Source organism: Rhinolophus sinicus, linkage group LG04 (assembly GCF_036562045.2).
Source record: "Rhinolophus sinicus isolate RSC01 linkage group LG04, ASM3656204v1, whole genome shotgun sequence".
Taxonomy (NCBI): domain Eukaryota; kingdom Metazoa; phylum Chordata; class Mammalia; order Chiroptera; family Rhinolophidae; genus Rhinolophus; species Rhinolophus sinicus.
Genome location: NC_133754.1, coordinates 147,345,594 through 147,372,845, shown reverse-complemented (window position 1 = coordinate 147,372,845; position 27,252 = coordinate 147,345,594). Strand labels below are relative to the sequence as shown.

Sequence of the window (27,252 nt, the reverse complement as noted above, 5' to 3'; positions counted from 1 at the left end):
GTTCTCCTAAGGCCTCCCATGACTCCAGCAGACTCACCTGTGTGTTCTTTCCACCACAGGGAAGTTAGATGGGCTGAGCAGGTGGGTCTGTTGCCCGAATCCACTGTTGCCACGAGGGTGTGTTATCAGCAGCATACTAGGGTCAGAAAAAGCCCCTGCTTCTGCCTGTCACATTCCTTGTGAAAACGGAGCTGACACCTCGGGGATAACCTGGTTTGCTGTGCCCTTCATCCCTGCCACCTAACACCCCTTGGCATTTACTCCTCTGCGTTCTGTGTTGTGAGCTCAGTTTTTGTCTGTGTGACTGTCCAGTTTGTTTGGAAGAGAAGGCCCCCTTTCCTCACCCAGCTCTGCCTCAGCCTCCCCCAGGCGCTGGCCTGCATGCGTGTGCCTCTGGCTGTACCCATCTGGAACGTTAGCAAGATGCCACCTCTTCCTACACCCTGAACAGTTTCTGTGCTCTGTAAGTAAAGATTGTTCAGATGTTACTTCTAAATTTGTCAAAGCTTTGTCTTCTGTATTGGAAGCTCACACCGCTTTCTTAGACCTTAGTGATGCTAAAACAATGCTCCTTGGTTACCAATCTATTGAATTTGTCATCCTGGCTTCTGATGAGCATTTAAAAAGCAGCACACTGTAGTGAACAAGCAGATCTTGTTTTGGTGTCTTACGTTTTGCTATAAGGAAGTTTTCCCATCTGGGCCAATAGGAAAATACCGACGGTATAGTGCTCTGTGCAGCACAACTTCAAGATGGGGGAGAGTGTGGGCATGACTAAAAGAGCTGCATAAATTAACTGAAAAACAAGGCCTACCAAGTGTCCATACCAGTTGGGAATATCAGTGTGTGAGAGCAGTATTTGGACAAATAATTCAGTCTTCAGCTTTGGTGAACTTTATATGAGTTATTGTCAACAGCCCTGTACACAGTGTACAAAACAGGGTTGAAGACCATCTTTGTCACTAAATAGTCTATGACTTTGGTATATCACTTAATTTATCTGGGCTTCAATGACTTTATCAGTCATAAGAGGGTGATCTCAAAATCACTGTCACCTCCCATGAGCCCCTGAGCACTATTCCTGCCATCTGCTAAAATAAAAAAGTAAAGAGAGGTCTTGGTTGTTTAAATCAGCCAATAGTATGGGATCCATCTGAAACCAGAACTGGCTTTTTTGAACTTGAAGCAGAGATCACATTTAAATGACCAAGGACAGTCACTCCAAAGCATTGTAATATGTAATGAGGAGTTTCCTTTCTTTCTGTCTTTCTTTTTTTTTTTTTTTACTTCTCTTATTTCATTATAGGAGATTCAGGTAACCTCTGCAGTGTTGCTGGACAAATTATCCGGGAAAGAATGAGGAGAAGAGTTGCAGGCCGGTGTATGTGTGTGTGTATGTTTTGGTTGCGCCTGTGACATCTTTCCTTCTGTCTCCATTCCATTTGCTGGCCAGCAAACTTGTGTTACGTCCCTTTCATGTCTGTTTGTCCTGCCTCAGGTAAGGTCTGCATCACTGCTTCCAAGGGGCTCCGGAGGCAGTGGGTTGCTCAAGCACACATGCCATGAATTCACCTCACAGTTATTGAGAAGAGAGTCTAATAAAATGCACGTTTTTGGAAAACCAGACTTGAAACGAATCGTGCAGTTGCCAACAGGCAACTTCATTTCAGGAGGCTGCATATTTAGAATAGAAATTAGGTTAGCTGACCCCCGTGAGGGCATCTTCAAGGGACAAGAAGTGAATGACCTGACTCGTTCTGGTTATTGCACTTGGTCAGCAATTGCTACGTGAACTATTTCCAAAGCCTGACAATGATGGCACCAGCTCTTGATTTAGCAGGAAAACTTTCATGAGGAAATCTTTGACGTCCAGTTCCTTACTTACATCTCCTCCTCTCCTGTTGTCTTCCTCTCTCTTTTCTTCCCATCCTACAGTTCCTCTGCTCCAAAGTACAAAAAGCCATCTTTGCGTTTGTACATTTCAGTAGTTTTTATGTAAAAAGACATTCCTGAGTTTGACAATGATTGAAAAGTGGTAAGCTGATCCTTAAGTATTCATTTGGCTAAATGACCTGGAGTGAACGGGACACTCCAGCATTCCAAGGACAGATAGTACTGACACACAGAGCTGACTTGCCATTGAAGAAGATGTCTGAGGTACTGTTTCTAAACCTCAGGCTGTCCTTTTTAAAAAATTTCTTAGGAAATTTTCAGAAACAGAAAAAGAAATCGGAGTAACTGAGCAGTCGGGATCTTAAAACTGTTCTGACACCCTGGAGCCAGACATTTAGAAAGCTACATTTAGCAAGATGCTTTTGCAAAGCTGTTTTCTGACTTGTGTTTAAGTTGGATCCATTATGTCTATTGTCTCTTTTAGTGAACTCAGTCTTTTCCATGGTGCTGAGTCTGAACTGCATACCTTTCTGGTGTAGTATTAGTGGAGCTAAGCCACCTTATCCTTTATGGATTTCCATTTCGTTATAAAGCTTCTTCAATGAAATTGTTCAGAGGAACAAATACTTCCTGTATTAAAATATATTTCTTCTGTCATTTTCCTTCATATTGCATTCTAAAAAGAAGTTGGTAAATACCAACATATTGGAAAATATGGAATTAAAGCAGAAAGTCCAGAGGGAAGCTACTGCAATCCTGTGTCACACACATGTGTTGCATCAGATGTATATTTACATAGGTAGCATCTTCTAGGATATGTAGTGGAAACACTGTCTACAAGAACCTCAAATCAGTAATACACACGAACCCATAATTTGGTATATTTTTAGTTGGTATCACTGTCATCCCCCACCTCTTTTGTGGTAGAGTCATACTTTCGCTTTGTAGAGAACATCTTATTAAACTGCTTTTCAAGAGTTAAGGCTATCCAAATCTATATCCAGCCAGTATTTTACTGCCCTGTCATCATCAGAGGGGTAGTTAGAGTTCTGAAAGAATGAAACACACTGAGTTCTGACATGGCTGGGTCAGGCTTTGAGGGTGTGTCCTGCCCTCCTACACGAAGTGTTGAGGAAATCTCTACTTAATGACTCTGAAATCTAGAACGATGTTATATGGCAAAAATTGTAAGTGTTTGAAAGGGGATATAAAAAAATGAAAATACAGTACATTGTTTCCGTTTTTAAGTCTGGAAGACACATGAGATTCCATACACAAAACTGGGGATCTGATCAACCACTGCCATGAATTTCAAAGATGAACTCTAAGGGAACACAGCGCTTGGTTAAAGGATGGAGCAGAACTTTCAAAAGTGGATTAAATGTCCTGATACCTCTACAATTTCCTTGACCCTTGGAGGTTCAATGACCACACTTGTCTGCACCTTCCACTTCCTATTTTCTCACCACCACTTGCAAATAGCAGTTCCACCCTCCCACCCCACCCTCACTATGTAACCAGGAAGTAATTCTCAGGTTTTCCCAAAAGCACATATTTTCCTAAAACTCAAAGAGAGGCAGGCTTGAACCAGACCAACCTTTCTTGAGTTTGCCCCTTTCTCTAAGAGACTAACCTCTGAATTCTGTGTTCAATTATTCTGTGCCTGGGCAGAACTTTCCATGTTTCCCTGCACTGTCTGTTGAATCCGGAGATCCCAGGGACACTACAAGCAAGTACACAGTTATCTAAATCAAAATAAAGGTGGTTTACTTGTCTACTCCACAGTATCTGATCACTGGAGTGTGTGTGTCTGAGATTATATTGTAGTTCAGTGACTAAACTTTCCCTTTCCCTTCAAACTAAAACTAAAAAGAGCTAAAAAGGATTAATCAGAACCTCTTTCTTAGCTATTAAAAAAGTATTATGTAAATTAGTTTTTGTAATATATAAATTAGCAACCCTTAAGTCAAAAAGTATTGCCCCCGCATCCTTTGATAACTTAAACAATTATACATCCCATTCACGACTATGTACAACATATATGTAATCATCCATAATATATAGATACTCTATATATGCAAATATATTCACACTCTATATTTAAAACACTATATAACATACATGTTAACCACCGGAAGATAATTAGATGCATATGTAGTTAAGTATAGTCTGTATAAAACTCCCTTAAAGCTGTATCTATTACATCCCCATCCACACCCTTGCCAAGGCTTCCAGATTTGTCCTTGGTTAATAGGTTAAATATTGTTTTGTTAAAAGTTTTCAATTGATTACAAATGTCTTTTTGTTTGTCCCCCAGGATACTATGGGGATGGCCTAAATGCCATCATTGTGTTTGCCGCCTGTTTTCTGCCAGACAGCAGTCGGGCGGATTACCACTATGTCATGGAAAATCTTTTCCTGTGAGTGATACTTATGACAAAGTGCTTTGAGTTCATGTTTGTGGGCATGTGTGGCAGATAAGCATCTTTAATAAAAGGAAATAAATGATGTAGAATATTCTAAGCCTCTGATAAAAAGTCAGTGAAATCTCTGTCAAGGAACATTGCTCAAGAAACTAAAACCTTTAAGGTTGCTCTTTTTTTTCAGCAAAATGGATTGAAAACAAAACATAGTTTAGCCTGCATTTTAAAATTCTGTAACATTTCCTTTGGGTGAAGTGTTATATTTGTTCCCCGATAACATGTTCTTAGTCAACTAATGATAACCTGACTTCATTTATATCTGCTCTTATTTTATTTGAGTTGCCCTTAGTATCTGATAACATTGTTGACATTTTTGAAAGTCAGATTTCTTACCCACACATTTTTCAAGTGTCCCTGCATTTTTAAAAAAAGATAAATGGACAGATAAATGAACAGTACTCTCAGAGAAATTATCTTAGGTAAGCGCATTCTTCTCAAGGTGAAGAGGTAATATGCATAACCATTCTTAAATGCCATATACCCTGTTATTTAACTGTTATATAATTATGGTATAAATACGATGAAGTGCTTCGTGTAGGAACTGAAAACAGACCTCTTCCTTCCTATGATCAGATATGTAATAAGCACTTTAGAGTTGATGGTAGCTGAAGATTATATGATTGTGTACTTGAATGGTGCAACCCCAAGACGGAAGATGCCAGGGCTGGGCTGGATGAAGAAATGCTACCAGATGATTGACAGACGGTAGGTGAACTCCACTATTTAATCCCTATTTTGACTTTTTCTAATTCCCTTTTAACCTACCAAAAATGCAATCACATTTTAGAAGCATTGAATTATGCACAGCTGAGATAGTAAATTATAAAAATATTGGAAGAGTTACTTGGTGTCCCAAATCTGAGTTAAAGCAAATTCTCCCCAGATTTTGTTAAATGTTGTTATCTTGAACCTGGTGACGAGGTCTATTTTAAACTATGCATATGGTATTGCCACATGGAGGTGCAATTTGGGCTGATAAAACAAATACCCACGATTCTTTACTGGTGTCACGTGATTTTGATGCTGTTTGTGTGACTGGCCCTATTGTGATTTGGAGAACTGTTGTGCTCTTATTTTGACATTTATTATTAATTCAAGTTAACTACTAGCTCATATGGTGCCTTTGGGTACCCCTTTGTTAAGCTACTTTACTTTTATCCATACTGGTTTTAATAGAACAAAACATGTTATTGCCATCTACAGGAAAATTGTCATAATAAACATAAAAGTTTATGATGTCTGTGATAGGTGTGGCATCCCCTTAGATGTGGCTCCTTACATAACAACACACAAATAACCTGTTATAGTAACTAAAATTTGTAATGGTCCAAACATTCATAACGTTACTGATACTGAAAATCATGCCTGAAAACCAAGAGCATTAAAATAGTAATATGAAAGCCAAGCAACCACATGATATATGGTTACTACTTTCATTAAATGTAAGAAGACACCAATGCTCAGTGAGAGCATATAAATTGTTTAAGTTGCTAATAAGAGTGTTACTTGTTACTATTAAGTTACTGTTCTTTTCAAAATAGTAAAGATAATGCTGACAAAAATGAAACGCATTGTTAAACAGAAATATGCCACAATGGTTATAGATTTATGGACTCCAAGAATACAACCATTCTGTTTTACATTTATTCTCAGAAAATGAGACTTGAATCATATGTTTCAAATTATGTATCAAAAAGCATTTATTTTAGGAATCGTGACTTTTCTATACGTTCCCTATTGATTATAGTAACTTGTCTAGAACTCTCTAATATTATATATATATTTATTTGGGGATATACTTTCTGTTATAATTCCCTCTAAAAATGGGTTATGAGTAATTTCTGTTTTTCAAAATAGGTTGCGGAAGAATTTGAAATCATTCATTATAGTTCATCCATCTTGGTTCATCAGAACAATCCTTACAGTGACACGACCTTTTATAAGGTATGGAATTGTTGTAAAGTATTGTTGTAGCAAAAGTGCTATTAGTAGTTTTAAAATCATATATATATATATATATATATATATATATATATATATATATATATATTCATTTTCTATAAACAAGAATTCATAAACTAAGAGGCTATTTAGGAAGACATATTTATCTCTGCCTTTCCTGGAAAGATACTTTGGACTATCCACCAAGAGACTCTAATTAAGAGTGAGCATTATTTCATAACTATATTCCCCTCCTTATTATAAATCATGATCTCTATGTTGGTTGCTGTAACATAAAAGATGAAGTAATGGGTTTCCATGTCACATTACAAAAAGGAATAGAAAATGCTGTTAAAGTGATACATGGTATTTTTTAGAGACTAGAAAAGGTAGAGTAACATGACAAGAGAATACAAAGACAAGCCAACGACAGAAACAGGAGCCATGTCTTAATTGTTCTATTTCTGCTGAACATACTCATATACCATATAGGTCACCAAGGTTAGGTAAAAAGTCGCGGCAGCCATTTCGAGAGCTTTGTTTTGATCTTCCATGAGGATTCTTGGTTTCAATTCAGTTCAGTTCAGTGTGTTGTGCTAGATGCTATATAACATTACATTTTGCGGATGCAAATAAAAGTCAGATATGCGTCATAACATAGAAAGACTTGAAACAGCTAAATGCATGAGGCAGTCTATATCTTTTCTAGAGTACTTTAAAAATACCATAAAATAAAGTCTTGCCTAACATCAGGATACAAATTAGATAAATTGAAATTTTTCTGCCTCAAAGTTATTGATGAATCCCTAAGAAAATTTCTAGTAACTTCACTACTGGAGAAAAAATTTATAGGTTAAAATCCCCCTTTTCATTTTTACATAAACTTTACTGTGCCTTCCAGATTCTACCGTATTTTTTTCAGTGTTCACTTATAATTATTTAGCATTCCTGTTTTCTACTTTCAACAATTGAGTAGCACAATTCAATTTAATTTTCCTTTGGCAAAGGTTAGCTATTTACATGCCATGTTAAATTGCCTTCAAAAATAATATGAAATATTATTTAAGGTATTACAAATTTTATTTGAATAAAAGCAGCAAATACTTTGACAAAGGAATAGAAATCAATATATACTGAAGAGCTTATAAAAAGTTTAATTTGTAAAAAGTAAACATTAGAATTGATATTGATGTTTGTTTAATAGTTCAGTTTTTATACTTATAAAACAAATGTTTCTTCTTAATAAGTAACAAAATATTTGTTACTGTAAGAATATTGAAAATGGTTATAATTCAACTTTATTGAAGGGAGTTTCAAGATGATAATAATAATTAAAATAATAAAATTATAGCAAATAGTGTTATGGTTTACATTTATTGAGTGCTTACATGCATTATTTCATTTAACCCCATAACAGTTGTCTGAAGGAGGTACTGTTTACTATTTCCATTATATAGGAAAAACCCTGAGGTTCAGTAAGGTCAAATAAATTGCCTATAGCAAGAGCCAGGAAAACCACTCTGTAAAAGATCAAATAGTAAATATTTTAGGTTTTGTGGGCCATATGGTCTCAATCACAGCTACCCAACTCTGCCATTACAGAGTAGAAGCAGCCATAGACAATATGTAGACAATAAATATGGCTGTGTTCTAGTAAAACTTGATTTATGAATACTGAATTTTAAAAAAATGTTTGTGTCACAAAATATTCTTGTTTTGATATTTTTTCAACCATTTAAAATACACAGAAATGATTCTTACCTCAAGGACTGCAAAAAACAGTCAACAAGCTGGTTTTAGCCTGCGGGCTAGAGTTTGCCAACCCCAGGTCTACGGTAACACAGCCAATAAATGATAGACTCAGGCTTTGAACCCAATTTTCTGCCTATTTCTAAAGAACACACGTTTCAAGTACTTACACATTATATTTACTGTTTCATCATGTTAAGACCCTCTTTAAAGATCCCCTTTCTAAGTCTATTTACATCAGGGTAACCAACTTTTACACCTGACAGAAGAAGCTACCAAAATGTATTGTAGGTCTGTTTTGTAGGTTGCTGGTAGTATGTGTTCACCCAAGACTTATCAGGAGAGCAAAAAGTAACTATATGAAGAGGAAGGTTGTTCACAGGACACAGCCAGGGTCGAAACTGCAAGTAAATTGCTACAAGGTAGCACGTATGAGAGAGGTATATGGCAGATTCCTTTTTAAAAATGAATTGTTTGTGCCAAGCATTGGATTAGGTGCTGGAGATTGAGAAATTAAATAGCTAAATTGCTGTCCTAAAGGAGCACGAAGCAGACATAGGCAGACAATACACAATTATAATACAGGGTACAACTGAAGCACTGTGAAGGGTGATAACTCAACGTGAGGTGAGTTTTAGGGTAACAGGTGGAGAGTGGAGACTGAGAATCTGTGTCAATAGAGGCTTTCCAGAAGAATGAGCCTTCAAGGCGAGTTTTCAAGAGCTAATAGGACTGGCTAGCTAAAACCAGGTAGAGGAAACATCAGGTACAAATACACCAAGGAGAGAACATGTTTAGAGAACTACATTCCTGTGAATGTAACACTGGAGATGGAGGTACCCCCTTGCATGACTACTTCTTCCCTCTCATTCCATCCACTCTTCTTTTATCAAAGCCTGAATTTAGCTCAAAAACTCTGGAGGAAGGAAGAGGTCTAATGTAGCCTCTCATTGGTAGTGTGTGTTTACTCAAGACTTAACAGGAGGGCTAGAAGTGACTGGAGAGTAGTTGTTACAAGTCACAGTCAGCGACTCAGAGTCAAAACTGTTAAGTAAATGTGAAAGATAAATGTATAGAGACATGACCTTGAAAAAGCTTCCTGCTAGAATGCATAGTAGTTGAACAGAAGGCTACACAGTTGGCAGGCATGCCGCTCAGCTCTATCCCAGTAGACTGGGGTAGGGGGGTGGGAGAGTTGTCTTTTAATTTGAAACCATCCAAGGAAATCTGATGCTTGACCAAGTTCCCATTCAAGTGGAATGATACATATTTAAAATTAGTTTGCAATTACACTAGTAATAGAGAAATGTGTTCTGATAAAATATCCAATCATTACTGATAAGACCAACAATTACCAATTCCTGTTTCTAACTAACCTTTCCCAGAGGCAAATTTCCTAATCAGTTTCAGTGGTCTCCTTCCAAGTTATTTTCTATGCATTTACACACATCTAAAATAACATTTAGATGAAAGCTGTTTGTGATTCAAATCCAGTCACTGGAACAGTTTTTGAATGTTGGTTCATCTGGAATGAACTCTCAAACTAGCACGTTACAAAAAAGTTTTAAAATACTTAAAATAAAACTAAAACAAGGAAAATGACTTTACATATACTTTAAAAATATATTAACCTTGTGGGAGATTCCAAAAGAACAAATGACAACATTTTTGTTCATTAAAAACAAATAAGCGACCAAATAAACCATAAACCAATGGTAATGCAGAGTGGCAGGAACCACTGGGAGGCCACAGGATGTGTGATCAAGAGTGTGGACTCTGCCCAGGTTTAAATCCTGGCTCTGCCACTTACTGATGGTGAGTACTTACCTCCCTGTGTCTCTGTTTCCTAATCTTTAAAAAGGATAATTATACTGCCTACCTCACTCGACTATAATAAGAAATAAATGAGTTAATATATATAAATCACTTAAAAGAGTGGTTGGCCCATACTACTCAAATAAGGTGGCCTTTCTTTCTTACTAAGAGTGCTGGGCCAAGGTGATAAGTACGTGGAGAACAGGATTTTCAGAAAGATGCAGTGGCCTGAGGAGGGATGAAAGAGCAAGGAATAATAATATTTTTTTCTTCTTTTTTCTTTTTTTAGTTCCAAATTCAGCAGTAAAATTAAATATGTCAGTACCTTATCAGAACTCAGCGAGCTGATCCCCATGGATTGCATCCATATTCCAGAGAGCATCATCAAGTAAGTCCTGATGGTTTCAAAGACGTGGTAAGAAATATTGCATGTTTGGAGAAGGAGATTGGAAAATAACTAATTTCTTAAATATTTAAGACAAACGTTAAATTTTCTCCAATAAATATATATATTTTTCTTATAATTCATAGATAACTCTTCTGTTCTTTTACAACTTCTTTTACATTGTCACATAATCTTCTCTTGGAATTATTGATTAGTGCTCATTTTCACTTTGGATTTTACTACCATTTTGGAGAAAGCATAAATTTAACCTTAATCAGTACATCTGTTACTTGGCCTCTCACTCTACACAGACACAATAGGGTGTGAGAGCGCTTGGATTGCTTTCTTGCCTTATGTAAAGTAATTTATCTGCATGACCCTAGAAAAAGAGAAAAAAATGACCCTTCCTCTGTTTTCTTCTAAATCCCTTTTCTTCCTAGCTCCCTTCAGGTGAAAAATAAGACATAGGAACGTTTCCTTACTCAGCACAGGGTAATAATGCACCGGCATTGATACTGAAGGTCGGATGATTACCCTACAAAAATAAGAGTAAAAGCTAACTGAACAACCACTTAGAGCTGGAACTTAAAACCACAGATTCTGGAGAGTGAACGCTCCTATGTGGTTCATTGTTGCAAAGAACCATTGTGTTCTGTGGATTGTGTTTTTCTTTCTCTATGTCTGATTCACTAGTTTTTTATTTGATTAACATTGAAAGGAAGGTAACCATCAGTTCAAAGAACATAAACAAGGATACCTAGTCTTCCTCCAGATGTTCGATAACAAAAGGGACTTCCCAGTGTGGGCACCCCGGAAAAAGAGCCCTCACTTAAAAAGAAAAAGGCACAAAAACGGGAAGAAAAGGACTCCCACTTAGTGTGTATCTATGCTGTGCCGGGCACAGAAGTGTTCTCTGTATATCATTTACAGCTACGGGAGGAGGACTTAGTAAAGAGAAGTTGATTATGTGAACTATAAGGAGGAGCAAGGAAAAGATGAACCTAGAATTCAATTCTGAGTCAGCCTGGCACCAAAATTCCCATGCCCTTTTCTAGTAGTTTCCTTCACCTCTTTTAAAGTATTTACATAAAGTTAAAGCTCAGGAGTAGATGTATTTGGTTTTTCTACATCCCAATATCAGGCCTGAACCCAGGATACTGATTTGGCTCAAGCAGAGTGTGCAGAAGGTCCTAGCAATGGCTTGCATCCTCATTAGCTTCACAGGGTTCCTATAGTAGCCAGCATACCTCACAGCTCTGGCCTGCTGTTTCAAAAAGATGCATCCATCTTCAAAACACTCCAACTCTTTAAATAAAAAAAGTACTGGAGCACCCACCTCCGACGATACTGTCTCTCTCTGCAAAAGGTGACAGGGACATTCCTTTTCCAGTAGAAATGAGCATTGTCCACACTCTAGGTAAACACGGAAATGCTTCTGTGGTTTGGCTGTTGTAAAAAAAAAGAGAATGGGCTTTGCAGGCTTGACATTAGACTTAAACTTTTCTGCCTTCCTTTCAATGTCTCTGAGACTTCAGGTAACTTATTAAAATTCTCTGAGTCTCAGCTTCAGCATCAAGTATAATGAGAAAATAAGGCGCAATTCATGGAGTGGTCCTGAGGACCGAATGAGAACAAGGTACATAAAGTATTCAGAAAGCCCACTGGTACAAAGTTGGTAATCTAGAATGTTATTTATCATAAGCATGTTGCTTTTAGAGACCCACTGTCATATAGGAAAGTCTAACTGAAAAGTTAAATGTGCCCAAGGCACTTTTCATTCATCCACACCCACCGGTTTTCAAGGGCTCCATTTGCGAAAAGTTACTTGGGGAGGAAGGGTTCCATTTGGAAAGATTTTCTTCTGGAGGAAGAAATTTACAACCATGCATGTCCTCCTCATGTATCCATGTTATCTCCCATCTTTCGAAATCCACCTCCTGTGGTCATCTTCCCACCATTTCTGTTACTACTAGCCCTCATTGCCTCATTTTCATGTTATGCCATTTTCAAATTGATAAAAGCCATAGCTCCTTCTTATTACTGAATAACATTCAGAGGATCTGATCTCAGCCAATCCCAAGACAGGATGGAACCTGTCATAAAAGGGCTTTAATGGAAGAAAAACTTGACCAATCTAGGGTCAAATTTTTAATCACTGATTACAGTTGATTCTTGTTATTTGTAGCAGTGATTTTTAGACCACCAAATATTGACTACTGAACTGTTGTTTATAGGGGAAAAGCAGGGTTCGGTTCCTGCGAGCCTCTGGTCACATTTTTGTCACCCAATTAATATCTAATCGTGTTTTATGTGTTTTTCTGTGTTAAAGATTCCTTATTTGATACATACTGTTGATTCATTAATATTGAACTCATGGCCAACCACACTCTAACTCGTGCCTAAACAAAGCTTATCTAACACCATATATTCTCTGTGAGGCACATCCCAGCGCTCTTGTGCTCAGCATGACTAGAGAGCACTTCAGCGCTATGCTTGGGGCCTATTTTAAATGGCAAAATACAAAAAAAAATAAAAACATGTATTTATGGCACTAAATAGACTGTAGAAAGGACATTGTTTACAGTATGAGAGCTGAAGCGAGAAGATACAGCCTTGCTTAGTTTAAGCTCAGCTGGAAATGTGCTCATAAGGTGACTCAATTTTTTTTGCCACTATGAATGTTTGCAATTATTGATTTCAGGTTACAAATAAAGTATAGCAAGTAGGCGAATTTGCAAACATGGAATCTGCAAATAATGAGGATTGGCTGTATAGAATTCTAAATTCTAAATCATTGATTATGTCTAAAGAAAATAAGATTTCTTCCAAAAGGCAATTTGATTTAATATTTGGGCAGGCTTTTTCTGTCATGTTTTGACTGTTCTTTAAAACATTTACTTGTCATTTCTTTCATCTGTTGGTTTGTGTTCCTCACTGCATTCGTTTTTTATCTCGTAAGGTACGATGAAGAGAGATCTTATAAGAGAAGTGTGAGGTAAAATCTCCTAACCTACAATTCACACTGGACCCTCTGTGTGTGTACACCAGTGTCTTTCTTGTGGGTGACCTCAACATGCTTCCAGGGCAAGAGGTCCTTGTGTCAGTCCCTTGTGTATGCCATTCCCCGTCTTTGTCTTGTGTGTAAAGCTGTTGAGGTCAACCTAATTTGCAACTGAAACCTACTAAGCCCGATACATCCCTGACTTGGCCCAGGCTGCAAGCTAACTTCAACTGTAGTCAACAGACTCATGTGATGTTTCCAGCTTTATTGAGCCCGCATGTTTCTGATGTCCTTGCAACTTTTGTATCTAGCTTTATGAAGGAACTTGCAAAGTAAACAGGCATAATCCCTGAATGAGAGGAAATAACACCATATTTAATTGAAGGAGTGTGTCTCAGTGCTCCAGAAGATAGTTTTTAAAAGCACATATACTCCACATATGTTTGGCTCTGCTTTGCTGGGTGACTCTCTCATGCTCTGCTTGCTTCTTCTTCTTTTTTTTTTTTTCCTACACTGATAATTTTTGCTCATGCAGACTGGATGAAGAACTGAGGGAAGCATCAGAAGCAGCTAAGTAAGACTTGGTTTTCATTCAGCAGCTGGCGTGATGTTGGCTTGCGTTTCAGGAATGAATTGACAGAACCTGCATGCCTGGTGTTGTATTCTTGCATCCTGATACTGATGCTGCACTTTAAAAGTTCCCCATGTCACATGATAGATACAATCTCAGTTATTTGTACTACAGCCTATTTTCTCCCACGATCTTGGTTATCTTGAAGAATGTATTTGATACTGTTGTTTAATTTTTTAAAAACCTGTACATGTAATTTTAGGCACCACAACAAAAGAACACATCACAGGTTCTCTCTCTCTCTCTCTCACTCTCTCTCTCTCTCTGTCACACACACACACACACACACACACACACACACACTCACACACATATAACATCCAGATGATCATTAGCTATATTGAGGCAACAAAACTTCATTAATTCATATTAATGGAGAGAAATGATGGCAAGATGAAATTTGGAATATTTTGTAGAATCAATTTCATGACTTTCTAAGATTTTTTTAAAAACACCTTATTGAGTGACTTGGAAATATTACTTAACTAATAGCTTCTGAGCTATTTGGATGAATAAAAAAAATGATTGTTCGCTATTATTAAAGTATAATTTTCAAAAAGGCAAAATCATAACTTTAATGCAAATATAAAATGAATACATGGCCATGGTTTTATTCAACTAATTATTTAATGAAGGAACCAGTAAGGTGTTAAAACCAGTTCAAAGGGCATTTGTAAAACTAAATATCAATTGGCAATTTATAAAGAAATGTTAGGATAAGATTGTTGGTTTAGATACAAAATTGATTAATGTTCAGGAGGGCAATAAACTGTAACCTTAGGTTATTTTTTTCACTGGACAGAAATTATTTGTCTCTGTTCAACAAAAATCTGAAAGTTAACCTCTGGCCCTACAGAGTTATAAAATAGGCCATCAGTAGAAAGTCAATTCAGCACTGTTTTGAAAAAATATCCAGTAATTTCCTTTTATTTCCAAGTTACAAATAATTTTCTGACACTATGTTAAAAGTAGACAAGTACTATTTTGAAAGTTTGCTGTATTGAGCTTTCTTTCCGTTTCAAATGTTGCTTACACTTCAATTTTTATAGCCACTTCAAATTTTAATAGATGTTGCAAAAGCAGAAAGTCTGGACAGTATGCAGAGCTACAAATTTTGAATAAGTAAGATCTTACTTAGTAAAGGTTTTTTTTTTGAAAAGGTGTAAATGCCAATTCCTTATGAAAACAATCCATTTAGATATTTTTTTTCCTATGACCCATTTTTATTGCAGGTAATCTGTAGAATTATGTGCCTATAGTGTGGATCTTTTGGGTTAAAAATTCAAGGAAAGGTTTTTGCTTTAGAAAGTTTAGCGTTAGGGTAGTTTACTATTACAGTATTCCTATCCTCTAGTTTTCTTTCAAGATGACTGACACCCATTTAGACTAACAATACTCAAAGTTATATTATACAAATTTTTACTCTAACAGAATCCTCTTAGTCTCTAACTCAACAATTAAAAACAAGAAGTTATGGAAACAAGGAAGATATTAGAAATCAAGGAACAAACTGTTGGTGTAATGTACCCATTTAGCATTTATCTGTACTAAAATTACATAATGTCATGAGATTGCCCAGAGAGAGAAACATCAATGAGTTTGTCTTTCAGTTTTTTTTTTTTTTAAGGATAACGTGTTTATGAAATTAAGACGCTGTTTTCAAGACAAAAGTTGGGAGGAGGTGATATCAATAATTTTCCAGCCAAACCAGTTATAAAGTCATATTGCCATGTTGCCTCATTAGTACCAGGCAATGTTGCCTCCTTCAATAGATTTTTTCCCCTCATATGTGTACTCTTACTGCATAGTTACCATAGTGAAACAGTTATCATATTTGGTTTTGTTGTGTAGCTTTCTCTTTTTTTCTCTCAAATCTTTCATTTGGTTTTCTTCCCTACCCTCGCAGCCCCTCTCCCCAGGAATCTAAATGGTCTCAGGTGACCTTGAGAAGTCTTGATCTCTTTTCTAAAGGAAACACAAACCTCACACCTAGTACTGTAGATGTAGTTGCTCACTAAATTTCTGCTGCATATATTGACAAATGTGCTTAAGATTAAGACTGCTGCTGTAGAGCAGTGGTTCTCAAGTGTTATAGTGTATCAGAATCACCTGGAACACTTGTTAAAACAGCATCCTGGGCCTTACCTGCAAAGTTCCTGGCTCAGCAGGCTTCAGAATCTGTATATCTAACAAACGCCCGGCAAAGCCAATGCGGATCATCAGGACCATGCTTTGAGAATCACTGCCTTAAAGTAATTGGCTCAAAAAAATGAAGACATATTTAGGAAAGGAAATAAAACTGATTTTTAAACATGGGGGAAAAATAATTGGCTGAATAAAAATAATTAGACCTCTCTTAAGGGTCTATGCTCCTCCTTTGGATTCAGTGGGTAAGCGACCTGTCTGAATTCTCCTCCAGTTGATCCTATTTCTTTTGACAGTGACATTACATGTATGAGGAATTGAAATATACTTCCACATCTGAAAATGTGTAACGAGAAAGAATTTTACTCTGTTGACCCCACAGATGATTAAAATACCTCTGAAGTGGTCCCCAAATCCTTGGACAGACTATATATGATGATTTGGGGTTCAGGAAGCACAATCACTGCACATCTATGGTCAGATTCTAAAAGCAAGATAACCCCGATTCTTTCTATTAACAGATACACCCTGACTTTTCACATGACCTTTATTAAAAAGCATCAGGCTCATTCTAACCAAAGGGAAGCAATATACCTTGTCAGGAAACAAAACCTACCTGTCTGTTGTTTTGCTTTATTCCCATCAGTGTTTTTAAACATTCACCATTGTCCCCACATACACATACACCACCACCACCTCTAATAGACTTTCAGAAGGTGATTTCCTCAGCCTGCCTGATTTTTTCTTTGAAACTTTATTTCATTTTTCTTTTATACTTTTTTTTTTTTGGTCTTTTCTTTACAGTTCAAATTCTCCAAAATTCATGCTCAACATTTTAATTGTTTCTAAAATGTATGTCACCCTTTATGTAATGGTTTTATTATTTCATGTTTCTTTTATAGTGTTTTCATCTTTGCAGTTCAAATTTTTCTTTAAAACTTTAGATCTATACAGAAAAGAAAATACTTTGGAAGGATAAATTTTATATAGAGAGTCATTCTTATGTTGAAAATGGTGAAGAAGCTATCTGCTGCCTTTGTAGTGACAGTATTCTATGGATTGCAAATTGCTGTTTTCTTTGGAAGGATTATGCAAAGTAAAAAAGCAGAAAAGCTAGGTTTGGAAGATTGCCCTTTCCTGATTCCAGTCCAGCTTTGCTCGGTTTTTGTAGCACACTGTCAACACTTACCTGACTGTCCTTTTTCACTAGTTACCAAACACACTCCATAAAAATACCAGACCACCAGCGAACGGGTGGGAAGAGAAGGGGAAAAAAACCCTCTGCCCTTCCAGGGAGAAATGGCATTCTGTTATTTTCAACAAAATGCCTAACATTAATAACTGTACCTCTTATGTGCAAACAGATATATTAGCGTGTGAAATTACTCACATGACAAAAGGAACACTCGCATGTAAAAAGCCTCATAGAATCCCTTTAAATAGTGTTTGTTTGCCAGCAATAAAATATTTAACAGAAGACAAAAAGTAAAAGGTGAAGTGTGCTACGTATTAATCGGAAATTAATATAAAGCAAATTTGAAATTTGCTCACAGGAATCGCACCACATTACACAAAAATAGCATAAACACATTCATACGCCATAACACAACTTTTATTTCATGATTTTATATGGTTACATTTTTCTTTCTGGACACATTCAGTTCAGGTTAATGTCAGGATTCATTTGTATTACTTGAACATAGCTAAACTGTATGGTAGTCATTATTTTTCTGTAACAACCACAAGGAAAGCTGACATTGACATTTTTTCTTTTAGTGTCTTGCAAAATCCTCATTCTTGTGAAAACAGAAAGTTAACTAGGTTTATCTGTAAATGAAATTATGTTGCTTGAGAGGGATTGTTCTTTGCATATAAAATACTATATTTTAGGAATTATAAATAAAAATTTGCAATATTATATTCCCTGAATAAGATAGAATGAAAAATCAGGGGGGGAAACGACAAGGACAGAAGAGACCACTGGAGGTAATTGGAGTTTTTGATCTTCCTTTTATGTTTCTCAATCATGGGCAATTACTATATTTCAAAACTGATGGCAAAAGAATCACAGCTTAAACTCAACATCACTTCTGGTGTAGATTTTTTCAATGTTAGCAATGGGACAACACTAAACAGTTTAAAATGCCCAATCTGTTGTGCTCACGAAGTGGTAACAGTGGAATGAATGTTTACTGTTTCCTTTTTTCCGTTGCACTCAGAACTAGCTGCCTTTACAATGATCCAGAACTGTCTTCTACGGAGAAAGAGTAAGAATTCACCATCAATACTGCTATGTGGTTACTTGCAGTACGGTATGGCTGAGCTCTGAGAGAAACAAATGCATTGAGGATTGGGTAAACCCCGTTCAGATGTTCAGCTTTTATGTTCTCTATCCCTGAACTTAGAAACTTAAAAAGTGCCAGCTTAACCCCATCTCCTTCATGATCACCATTAAATCCCTTACAGACAACCTAAGTCTGTACTTGGCTGTCTATTTTTCCAATCCAAAAATGAGGAGAAAATGAATATTAGAGCCAGATGTAAGAGCATTTAGGTAAGAGAAGTTCAAGTCTGCTCTCTGAGTTACATCATCTATTTTAATTAGTGAAAGTTGGGACTTCCATTTGAACTTAATATTTTGGTGAATGGGAGAGAAAACGTCCTTGTTTTGAAAATTCCAAGAAGCAGTTGAGTTTGGATGGGGCTTGTAGAATGATCTAGTCCATCAAGTCCCATGCTGTAAGAAATAGAAATCAAAAATGTATTTGGTGCTCACTGCGTGGCAGGCTCTATGTAAAAAGCTTCACACACACACTGATTTTTATCCTCAGACTAAGGCTATAGATACATTTCATAGATAAGGGAAGTGACATAGAGAGATTATCTGACCAGTCCAACATTTCACACTTGTGAAAATAGCGCAGAGCTGGGATATGAATGTGTAAAGTAGTTCCAGTGACAGTGGATTTGAAATCAAAGGGAGGTGTCTTAGTGCTGGAACACGTGTGCAACCTCTGGTCTAACCAAAGACTAGAAGAAGACAAAATTAGTCGCCTAAGAAAACAGTTAATTATTGGTCAAGTCAGTTTCAGGGAATAAATTGTGGTCACCAATATGCTCTCAGAGGGAACTTGGCCATCCAGTTAGGGGCTTCTAATCTGGTTTGAGATGTGGAGAATTTAACATTGTCCTTCTTCCCAGGAATCCAGAAGGAGGGACAAACATCGAATTTAAATGTGTCAGCTATTGTTTTGTTCTTTTGGGAACTCCTTTCCCTCGAGGTCCGAAGGGAAGTTGGAAAATCACAGTGCAATATCTTTGCAGTTGCTACGGATACCTTACAGTTTAAGGAAGTTTATACACAAAAACTCCAGAGAAATGGTCCCAACTGAAAAAGGACACAAAGAATGAAGCCTGGAAGGAGACCTTTGAAATTATGCAACTATTTTTCTGAAAGTTACACTTGTCCCACCTCTTTGAGATAAAGACAACAATTGCTTCAAACCAATTGCTACCCAAAAATTCTGCAAAGCAAAAATATCTCAGTCCCTTAGCCCACCATAATTCTTTTAGCAAATCTTTCCTTTCTCAGCAAAACAGCGCCCCCGAGAGCAGAGTCCTGTACCTGCAGTTAAGAAGCTGTGGGACAGTGTCACCCACTGGCCTGTGGCTGCTACATCTGCGAGGCTTACCCACTTCTTTGTCTGTCTTGTCTGTTTGTTCCTCATTTGTATGTAGGGTGGTTTGGGCTGAGGAGAGGGCAAAACGCTGCTTCTTTTTTGGGTTCATTCCAGGGCTGGACTTGGGGAAGGAAGGGACGCTACAAATTGTTACTTCCCACTTCTAAGGACATACTCTTCTCTACACTTCCCTTTTCTTCAGCCCTCTCTCTCCTAAGCCATACCAGGCACATGATCCCAGTGCAGAAAATGAGATCCAGGATGAGGGACAAGAATGGCAAAGAATATTTTCTGCTGACTTCCAGCCCTGGATTTCTGGCTTTCTGTAGTATTAGAATAAGGGGCTTTGTTTTCTTTCTTCTCATTCCTGTATGGAAGCATTTCACACTTTCTAGTATTGAATCTAGTATTGAAACTGCAAAACGGGCAAAGGCTCTTCCAAGGAGCTCACTCAGGCCAAGAATAAAATGAAATGTGTGCTGATATTGTAGTGGCCTCTCATTTTCCTCAAAGAGAGAAGGGAAATTCTCCCCCTTCTCCCTACCTAAAACAGTGTGTTTTTATTCATCATTAAGTAATATTGTCAGCCATATTGTAAGGAACCTCATTTAACACATATTAGAAGCCAAAATGGCCTATAGTAAAATTGACAGAAGCTTGCTATGTCTCACTGGAAAGTTGGTTGTAGAAAACTAAGCCCAGTTGCCCATACTTCATATTTCAATTATAATTAAAAGTATGTTTTGTTCTAAAAAGTATACTGTTTTTCAAAGTACCCCTAGTTACTTGTCTCTTTCACTTTTAGGTTTGGATTTTATTTGTTCATGCATGTCCTAAAAATTGCAACATGCCTTTTTTATATTTTTACATACATGAAAAGCATATATGACCCAGGGGCATGTTTCTATTTGGGGAGACTTAAATTAATAGTATTGTCTGTAGCTTCATTAGCTCCACAAGATAACTGTCACTTTTTAAAAATCATTCACGTTTTTTGCAATTGCAGTTGACGTTCAATATTAATTTATATTAGTTTCAGGTGTACAGCAATATAAATCATTCTCTCTTGCTTCTTCCATAAACTGAGTAACTAGGTTTCAATCTTTCAGTTTTTGGTTTACCAAAAGCTGAAGGGATAAATTAAACCCTAGAACGTTTACGGAAAAGTCAGTATGAAAAATTAGGTGTTTGAAAATGGGCATCATGGCAGAAGTGTTTTTTCAGATTTTTGTCAGGGACCTAGATGGTGAAACAAAGTGACCATGCACTTTAAATTGTCCAAGACAATTTCAAAAATTCTGACCCACACTCACACTCTTCAGACAGTGTGCCCCAAATTTTAGTTTAACAAATAAGTCTCTGGGTCTGTGAGAGGAACTGAGTCATCACCACGTGAGAAAGAATAAAATTCCAATCATCAAATCACACTTATTACAGACTGCTGGGAATAACTACAGCTGGGAAGTGTAATTTAGAAGCAAAAACAAGACCAAGAAGGACTTGTTTTGTAAAAGCATAATAGAAAAAGATCTAGGGGTCACAGTGAATAAAAAGAGGACACCTCCATAGTAAAACTCTGCAGATAAGAAAACAAGTCAGATCCTTAAGGGCATTAAAAAACGATTAATATCCATGACCACCTGGCCTGCTCTGGCCGTCAGCATGTCTAGGTCTGAAAACTCCCAAAGGAGACAAGATTATTATAAGTAGAGTAATTAAGCAGACAGATGATTTTTCCCATTTCAAAAAGACATCAAGGCACTACTCTACTGCTAGTACTACTACTACCAATAGACATTTACTCTGTGTTTACTATGTACAGTTGAAAACACTTAGACTTAATCCTTAGCAAGATATGACAGAGAGAGACGATTGTTCTATTTTACAGATGCAGAAATGGAAACTTAGAGAAGGTAGGTAACTTGCCCAAGGCCCCAGAGCTAATAAGTTGTGGAATTGCTAAAGATATTTCAGAGGAAAGGTACTGCTATAAACTGGATGAGCAGGCAGTGCGTGTGGGTTACCAGCGGCTTTATTTGCACAGCTATTATTAGGTTGATGCAAAAGTAATTGCGGTTTAAAAGGTTTAAAATAAGTGCAAAAACCACAATTACTTTTGCACCAACCTACAATGAACAGTGCTCCGCTACTGCAAATTCCACAAGCAAACATACAGATTTCTGGCTCAGGAGGGCAAAGCTAAGTGAAATCCTCAGATGCTTCCCAATTGTAATGTGTTTTTCAAACAATGTGTTTTTTCTTTTTTCATGGCTGAAATTCTGCCTCTGAGTGTTCGCTGGCTATAGCCCTCTTCTCTGATAGACACCCGAAGTCATGATATGATCACTAAGAGGCAAAGAAGAGACACAAGTGGCCCAAGGACATTTTAGACTTATTCCGTAGATATTTGGGAACCCACTAGACATTCTTTAAAACATTCTTAGGTTATAAGAATCCATCTCATTAAGATAGACTAACCACACTCAGGCAAATCCTTTAGTAATAGAAAATGTTAGGGGTGGAGGGGGATGCCATTGTTTTGTATTGTTTATCACTTTCTTACTATTGAGCACCTATCAGAGATTACTTATTTCAGGGAGATCATTTATTTGCCCCATAAGGAAAGAACATTTACCAAAAAAGTCAGTCCCTTATTGCTAAAATGCAATAATAATGTCCCTTACCGTAATTTACTTTAGAAACAAGGCTTAACACGAGTCTTTGCCTACCTTGATCATTTCAAAAGGTGTAAAATGCTTCCAGAAACAGTTTTGTAAGAATTAACAGATTTCATGTTTTAGATGAAGCCTTGCCAACTAGGGGAGGACTGTGTTTTACCAAATGTTTCTGTTATAAGAAACTTGCATGATTTATTTTCAATAAGTCCTTTGAGGAAAAAAAAGGCAAACACACGCCACCCCAAATCACTTACTAAATGTTCCTTACTCAGTTTCTCATTTTTCTCTTCCTTTTTTTCAAGCATTGACCTGAAGCTGAAAGAAAAGCCCTAGTTGGCCATGGCTGGCAGAAGAGGATGCTTTGTTTCTTCATGGTTCTGTTGAAACACATCTACCTGGAAGAGATAGGGCTGATGGTACTTTTTTCCACTTTGCACTACCTGGTGCCATTCTAAATTTCTAAGGGGAAAAACAGTAAGGGAATTTGTTTACTCTTAACATGTTTTATGAAATTCTGTGTATTTTCCTATTTTGCCAATTATGTGCCTCAAAGCTTTCAGTTGAACCTTAGCAAGAAGGTAGGATGACGTTCCATTTCCATATTTCTTTAACCCTTGGCGCAGTGATATTTTGTCTCTTAAACTGGTATTGAAGGTAGCTTCAATCCACTATTAATTATGTGTGAATTGTTTCCGTAAATTAGCTGGATTTCTCCTTGATGGTCATTTTAGGTTTAAAATACACAGGGCTCAACTCTCCCACGTAACTCCACCTTTAAAATCCTAAACTTGCTTAAGACAGCCATAAACCAGACGCAGGTGAAACCACCATCAGCTAAGTGCCCACTTGGCTCTTATGCACACGAATCACATCTAATTTCTCAAAGGGAAGTCAGGCTTTCTAATTCACATCAATTTTATTTTAGTTGGATGTCATGTTTTCTGTGAAATGGCTTAAAAAAAAATCACCATTTCTCCAATGAATGTTGAAGACCACCACATTGAGAAACTTAAAGATCAGTGTCTGCATTTTTGGCAGCTGTGCTTCGGGCTGTAAACTTAGTTCAAGATATTATACTCTAAGTGCCAAGGACTCAAGGGTAAGGTGGCCCACTCAGAAATTCATTATTTGGTAACATTCAGTTATCTGAATTTCTCTCTCAAATGCATTATAAAAAGCAATCTGCTTTAAAACTCTCTAATCTGATTACAGGTTTAAAATTAAATATGAGTATATACTATCATTTGCAAAAATTTCCTTTGTAGTTTTCATATGCCCTTTAAAACACCAATGTAATTTTGAATCTATGGGCCTCTTGCAGAGAAGTTGGCAAACTACAGCCAATTATATTGCACTGCCTGTTCTCATCTGGCCTTTTAGTTAATATTAAGAATGGTTTTCACAGTTTGGGTTGAGGACATTTTTTTTAAGTATTTCATTACACATGAAAATTATTCAATTTTCAGCATCTATAAATGAAGTTTTATGGAAACATGTCCTCACAAATTTGTTTAGAACTCTCTTGGCTACTTCCTCACTACAGCCACAGATTTGAGTAGTTGCAACAGATCACGTGTAGCTTACAAAGCCTACAACATTAACTATCTTTATAGAAAAAGTTTGCTGAGCTCTGCTCCAGCACATTCATGCTTTGTTCCCAACCTCCATTTGTATGTAGATACTCGTTTCTCTAACAGAATGCACAAGCAAGGCGGCAAACTAATTTATTCTTTAAAAATAAAACTTGGCATCCATTGTCAGAAAAATACATGACCTGCTGAAAAAGATAGCTCAAATCATGTTTATATGACCCACAGTGGAGCCTGCTAAGAAGGTTTTTGGCTGTTTACAGGTGTTGCTGAGGTCCTGACCTTACTCTGGGAACCATTCTTATTCTCCAGTATCACCTATTACTAATTAGCCAGCAAACATAAAAATGTAGTGGAGAATGGGGTTCCACCATAATCTTAGGATGGTCATAACCATCAAGAGAGCTGTCCAAGATGCTCTGAGCCCTGGGTATCATGAGCTTTGAAATGCTTCAAAGGAGACATTTTTGTGCAGGTGACTGAATTTCACTGACCTCATTTGGTTCATGTCCATTTCTCACCACTTTCCAGACATGCTCTCATATATACAGGTCAACTCTCTTTCCGCCATAAGTCTCCATGATCTGTGTTCCCCTCTTGGTCCCTTTCAGTTGAATATTTTATTGAATTGTGTTCTTTTGGTCTCCTCCCTCATAACATCTGGCTTGTCTTATAGAAAAACCCTAGAGCATACCTTCTCTCACAGTCCATGTCCACCTTTGAAAGCCCAAATTATGCCTCTCCCAGAACTTAGTGTTGACATAAGTATAGTGACTCAATAGTCCAGTTTGTTCACCCGTTTATAGCCTGTTGCCCTGGCATAATTATTAACAATGCTTCCCTTTATTCAGTCATGTCCCAGTTTGGAAGATGAATTACACGGTCCCCTAGCCACAGGAAGTAATGAAAAATCCAGTGTTCAGCTTAATGGTGCAAGCCTGAGGACATAGAGCTGTTGATAGTGGGCTCTTGTTATATTCAACCAGACATGGCAACAATCTCACCATTCACGTTTTTTTTAACTTGTCCAGCCTTCTCATGGGAGGCTACTCAGGTGGTATTCTGTTTGAAGGTTAATCTTCCTACAGGCATCTTTCCCAATCAATGATTTTGTTTGGGCTGTTCCATGGGCTGCATAACCATTCTGATACTTAGGCATTTGCTATTTTATTATCTTAAAAAGAAAAATTAATTTAATTGCATGTGCTAGAGAAAAGCCACCATGTAAATTCAATCCAAGTGAATAGAATCCTAGAAGAATCCAGAAAAAAATAATCCCTAAGCAAATAGGTAGGCAGATGTAAACATACACATCTTTAGCTATCTAGCTCTTGCATTCTGAGCATTCTTGCTTTGGTTCTGACTTCTGGGAACTGTTTTGCACTTTCTGTGAATTTGTAGTTAAGGAAACCAAGGGGTCATTGGGGCAAAAGTATATTTTTCCCAAAGTGGCAACTGCTCTTCGTTTAGCTCCTTGATTAAGAGAAAGAACAAAAATATGTCCAGAAGATACTATCAAGGAGTGAAGGCAATAGCTGGGTGTGGAAGAAAACCCTGAAGTTCGTATTGAAGCCATACAATGTTTTATGGGGTTATCTTCTAAGACGTACTCCAAGATGTGTGAGGAAGTCACTACTTCAAGCCTTTGTGTTATTAAAATCTCATTTTAAGAATTCCGTTATGGTACTATGTTTGCAATTCTCATCTAATCACAATGTCTCAGTAGTTTGCTCCCTTAGATACATTTAGATGTGCACAAAATAATCTTTTATATATTTAAAGGGTTTTCTACTATGTATTGGATTGCTCAGAATAAAGTGTCTATTAGATTTTGTTTGGATAAACAAATAAATAAATTCTCCTTAAATAATGTGGATTAATAATATATTAAAAAATATATAGATATATATATATATAGCCTCTCTGTATGATTTAAAAATAAAAATTGATTCCACAAGCTATGGCTTTCTTTCTTTGAGTCAGCAAGAATCTTTCTCTAGCTTCATTCTGCAGCAGTCTGATCTGGATATCAGTCTAGCTTGGCACTTGATACCTGAGGTCAGTATACATTTGGGCTTTCTAATTACCCAGATTTTATTCTTTCCATTTTTGCCTTCCATGCCTCAGTGATCTAAATTTTCAAAATGTATTGTTTACCACCTGGGTAAGCATTTGAAAGTGTCTCCATGCTTCGTAGTTACTTGATTTTGTCAACTTTTCCTTTCTCTTTCCCTTACCTTTTCATGGCACATATTTATTTTTAAATCCATTAAATGGTATTTTATTTTTAGATTATGTTTTGTTTTCTTTTTTACTTTTACAACCTTTGGGCAAAACCAGAGTTGGGAATTACCACTGTGCTTTTTCTTTTTAACTAATAATTAAATCTGTCCCTCTGCCTCTCAGAAAGTTGTTGGAGTAACCAAATTAAAAGTTGCTCTACAAAAAGTGAGACATTGCATGTTCTCATGATGAAGGAATGAGTTCTGGTGGATTTTGCCCTCTACCCAACAAAGGCAAGAAGGACAAGAGACGAATGAGAGGTAATTATGGGTAAATGAAGGGCGCAGAACTAGGAGGTGGTCTGCTCTGTTCATTCTGCTCTTTTTACCTCACTGTGGTAGTGGGCAATGGAGGCAGGCTGGGTGTCCAGCACTAGAAGAAAGGAGGGTGAGATGTGGTGATACGCACTATGGTATATTACCCAGCTGTTAGAAGCAACAAATTATACATTCATAGAGCCAGACTTAAATCGTAGGGTAGAGCGGGAAAAGTATAAGAAAGAACTCTATATTTTTAGCATAGTGTGATTTATATAACTTTAAAACCACACACACACAAAAACAGTGCTACATATTATACAAAATCCACGGATGTTTAAGAACTTAGCACACTCATTAGAGTGAGAGCAGAGAGTTGGAATCCCAGGTGAAGTTGGAAGCCTAATTAAAAAAAAAAATCAGGTACAAACTTCCAGTTACAAAATAAATGTCATAAGGATGTAATGTACAGCATAGTGACTATAGTTAATACTGTATCGCATATTTGAAAGTTGCTGAGGGTATAGTTCTTAAAAGTTCTCATCAGAAGAAAAAAATGGTAATTATGTATAGTGACAGATGTTAACTAGAAAAAAAATCAAATAGAACCATTTATGGGCTAAAGATAAAAGTAAATAAAGTGAAGAGACCTTAAACTTTCAGCCGTAGATGCTAACACTTTCAGCCGTAGATTACAGAAAAGCTGTGTTAAGGCACATTGG

General features: G+C 37.0%; 1 protein-coding gene across 8 annotated transcripts in view; it reads left to right on the top strand.

Moving 5' to 3' along the window:
• The window catches only part of PRUNE2 (prune homolog 2 with BCH domain), a 229,908-nt gene extending 203,626 nt beyond the window's left edge, over positions 1–26,282 (top strand). For 2 of the 8 annotated variants that reach the window (XM_019736658.2, XM_074330580.1), the window contains 7 exons: positions 4,211–4,313; positions 4,950–5,081; positions 6,234–6,320; positions 10,171–10,269; positions 13,803–13,841; positions 18,263–18,310; positions 22,704–26,282. In XM_019736658.2, the coding sequence (XP_019592217.2) occupies positions 4,211–4,313; positions 4,950–5,081; positions 6,234–6,320; positions 10,171–10,269; positions 13,803–13,841; positions 18,263–18,310; positions 22,704–22,734 (539 nt within the window). In that variant the 3' untranslated portion in view covers positions 22,735–26,282. Of the gene's footprint in view, positions 1–4,210; positions 4,314–4,949; positions 5,082–6,233; positions 6,321–10,170; positions 10,270–13,225; positions 13,262–13,802; positions 13,842–18,262; positions 18,356–22,703 lie in introns of all 8 variants that reach the window. The other 6 variants (XM_019736654.2, XM_074330577.1, XM_074330576.1 and 3 more) reach the window with 6 other exon arrangements.
• The last annotated feature ends 970 nt before the right edge of the window (positions 26,283–27,252 follow it).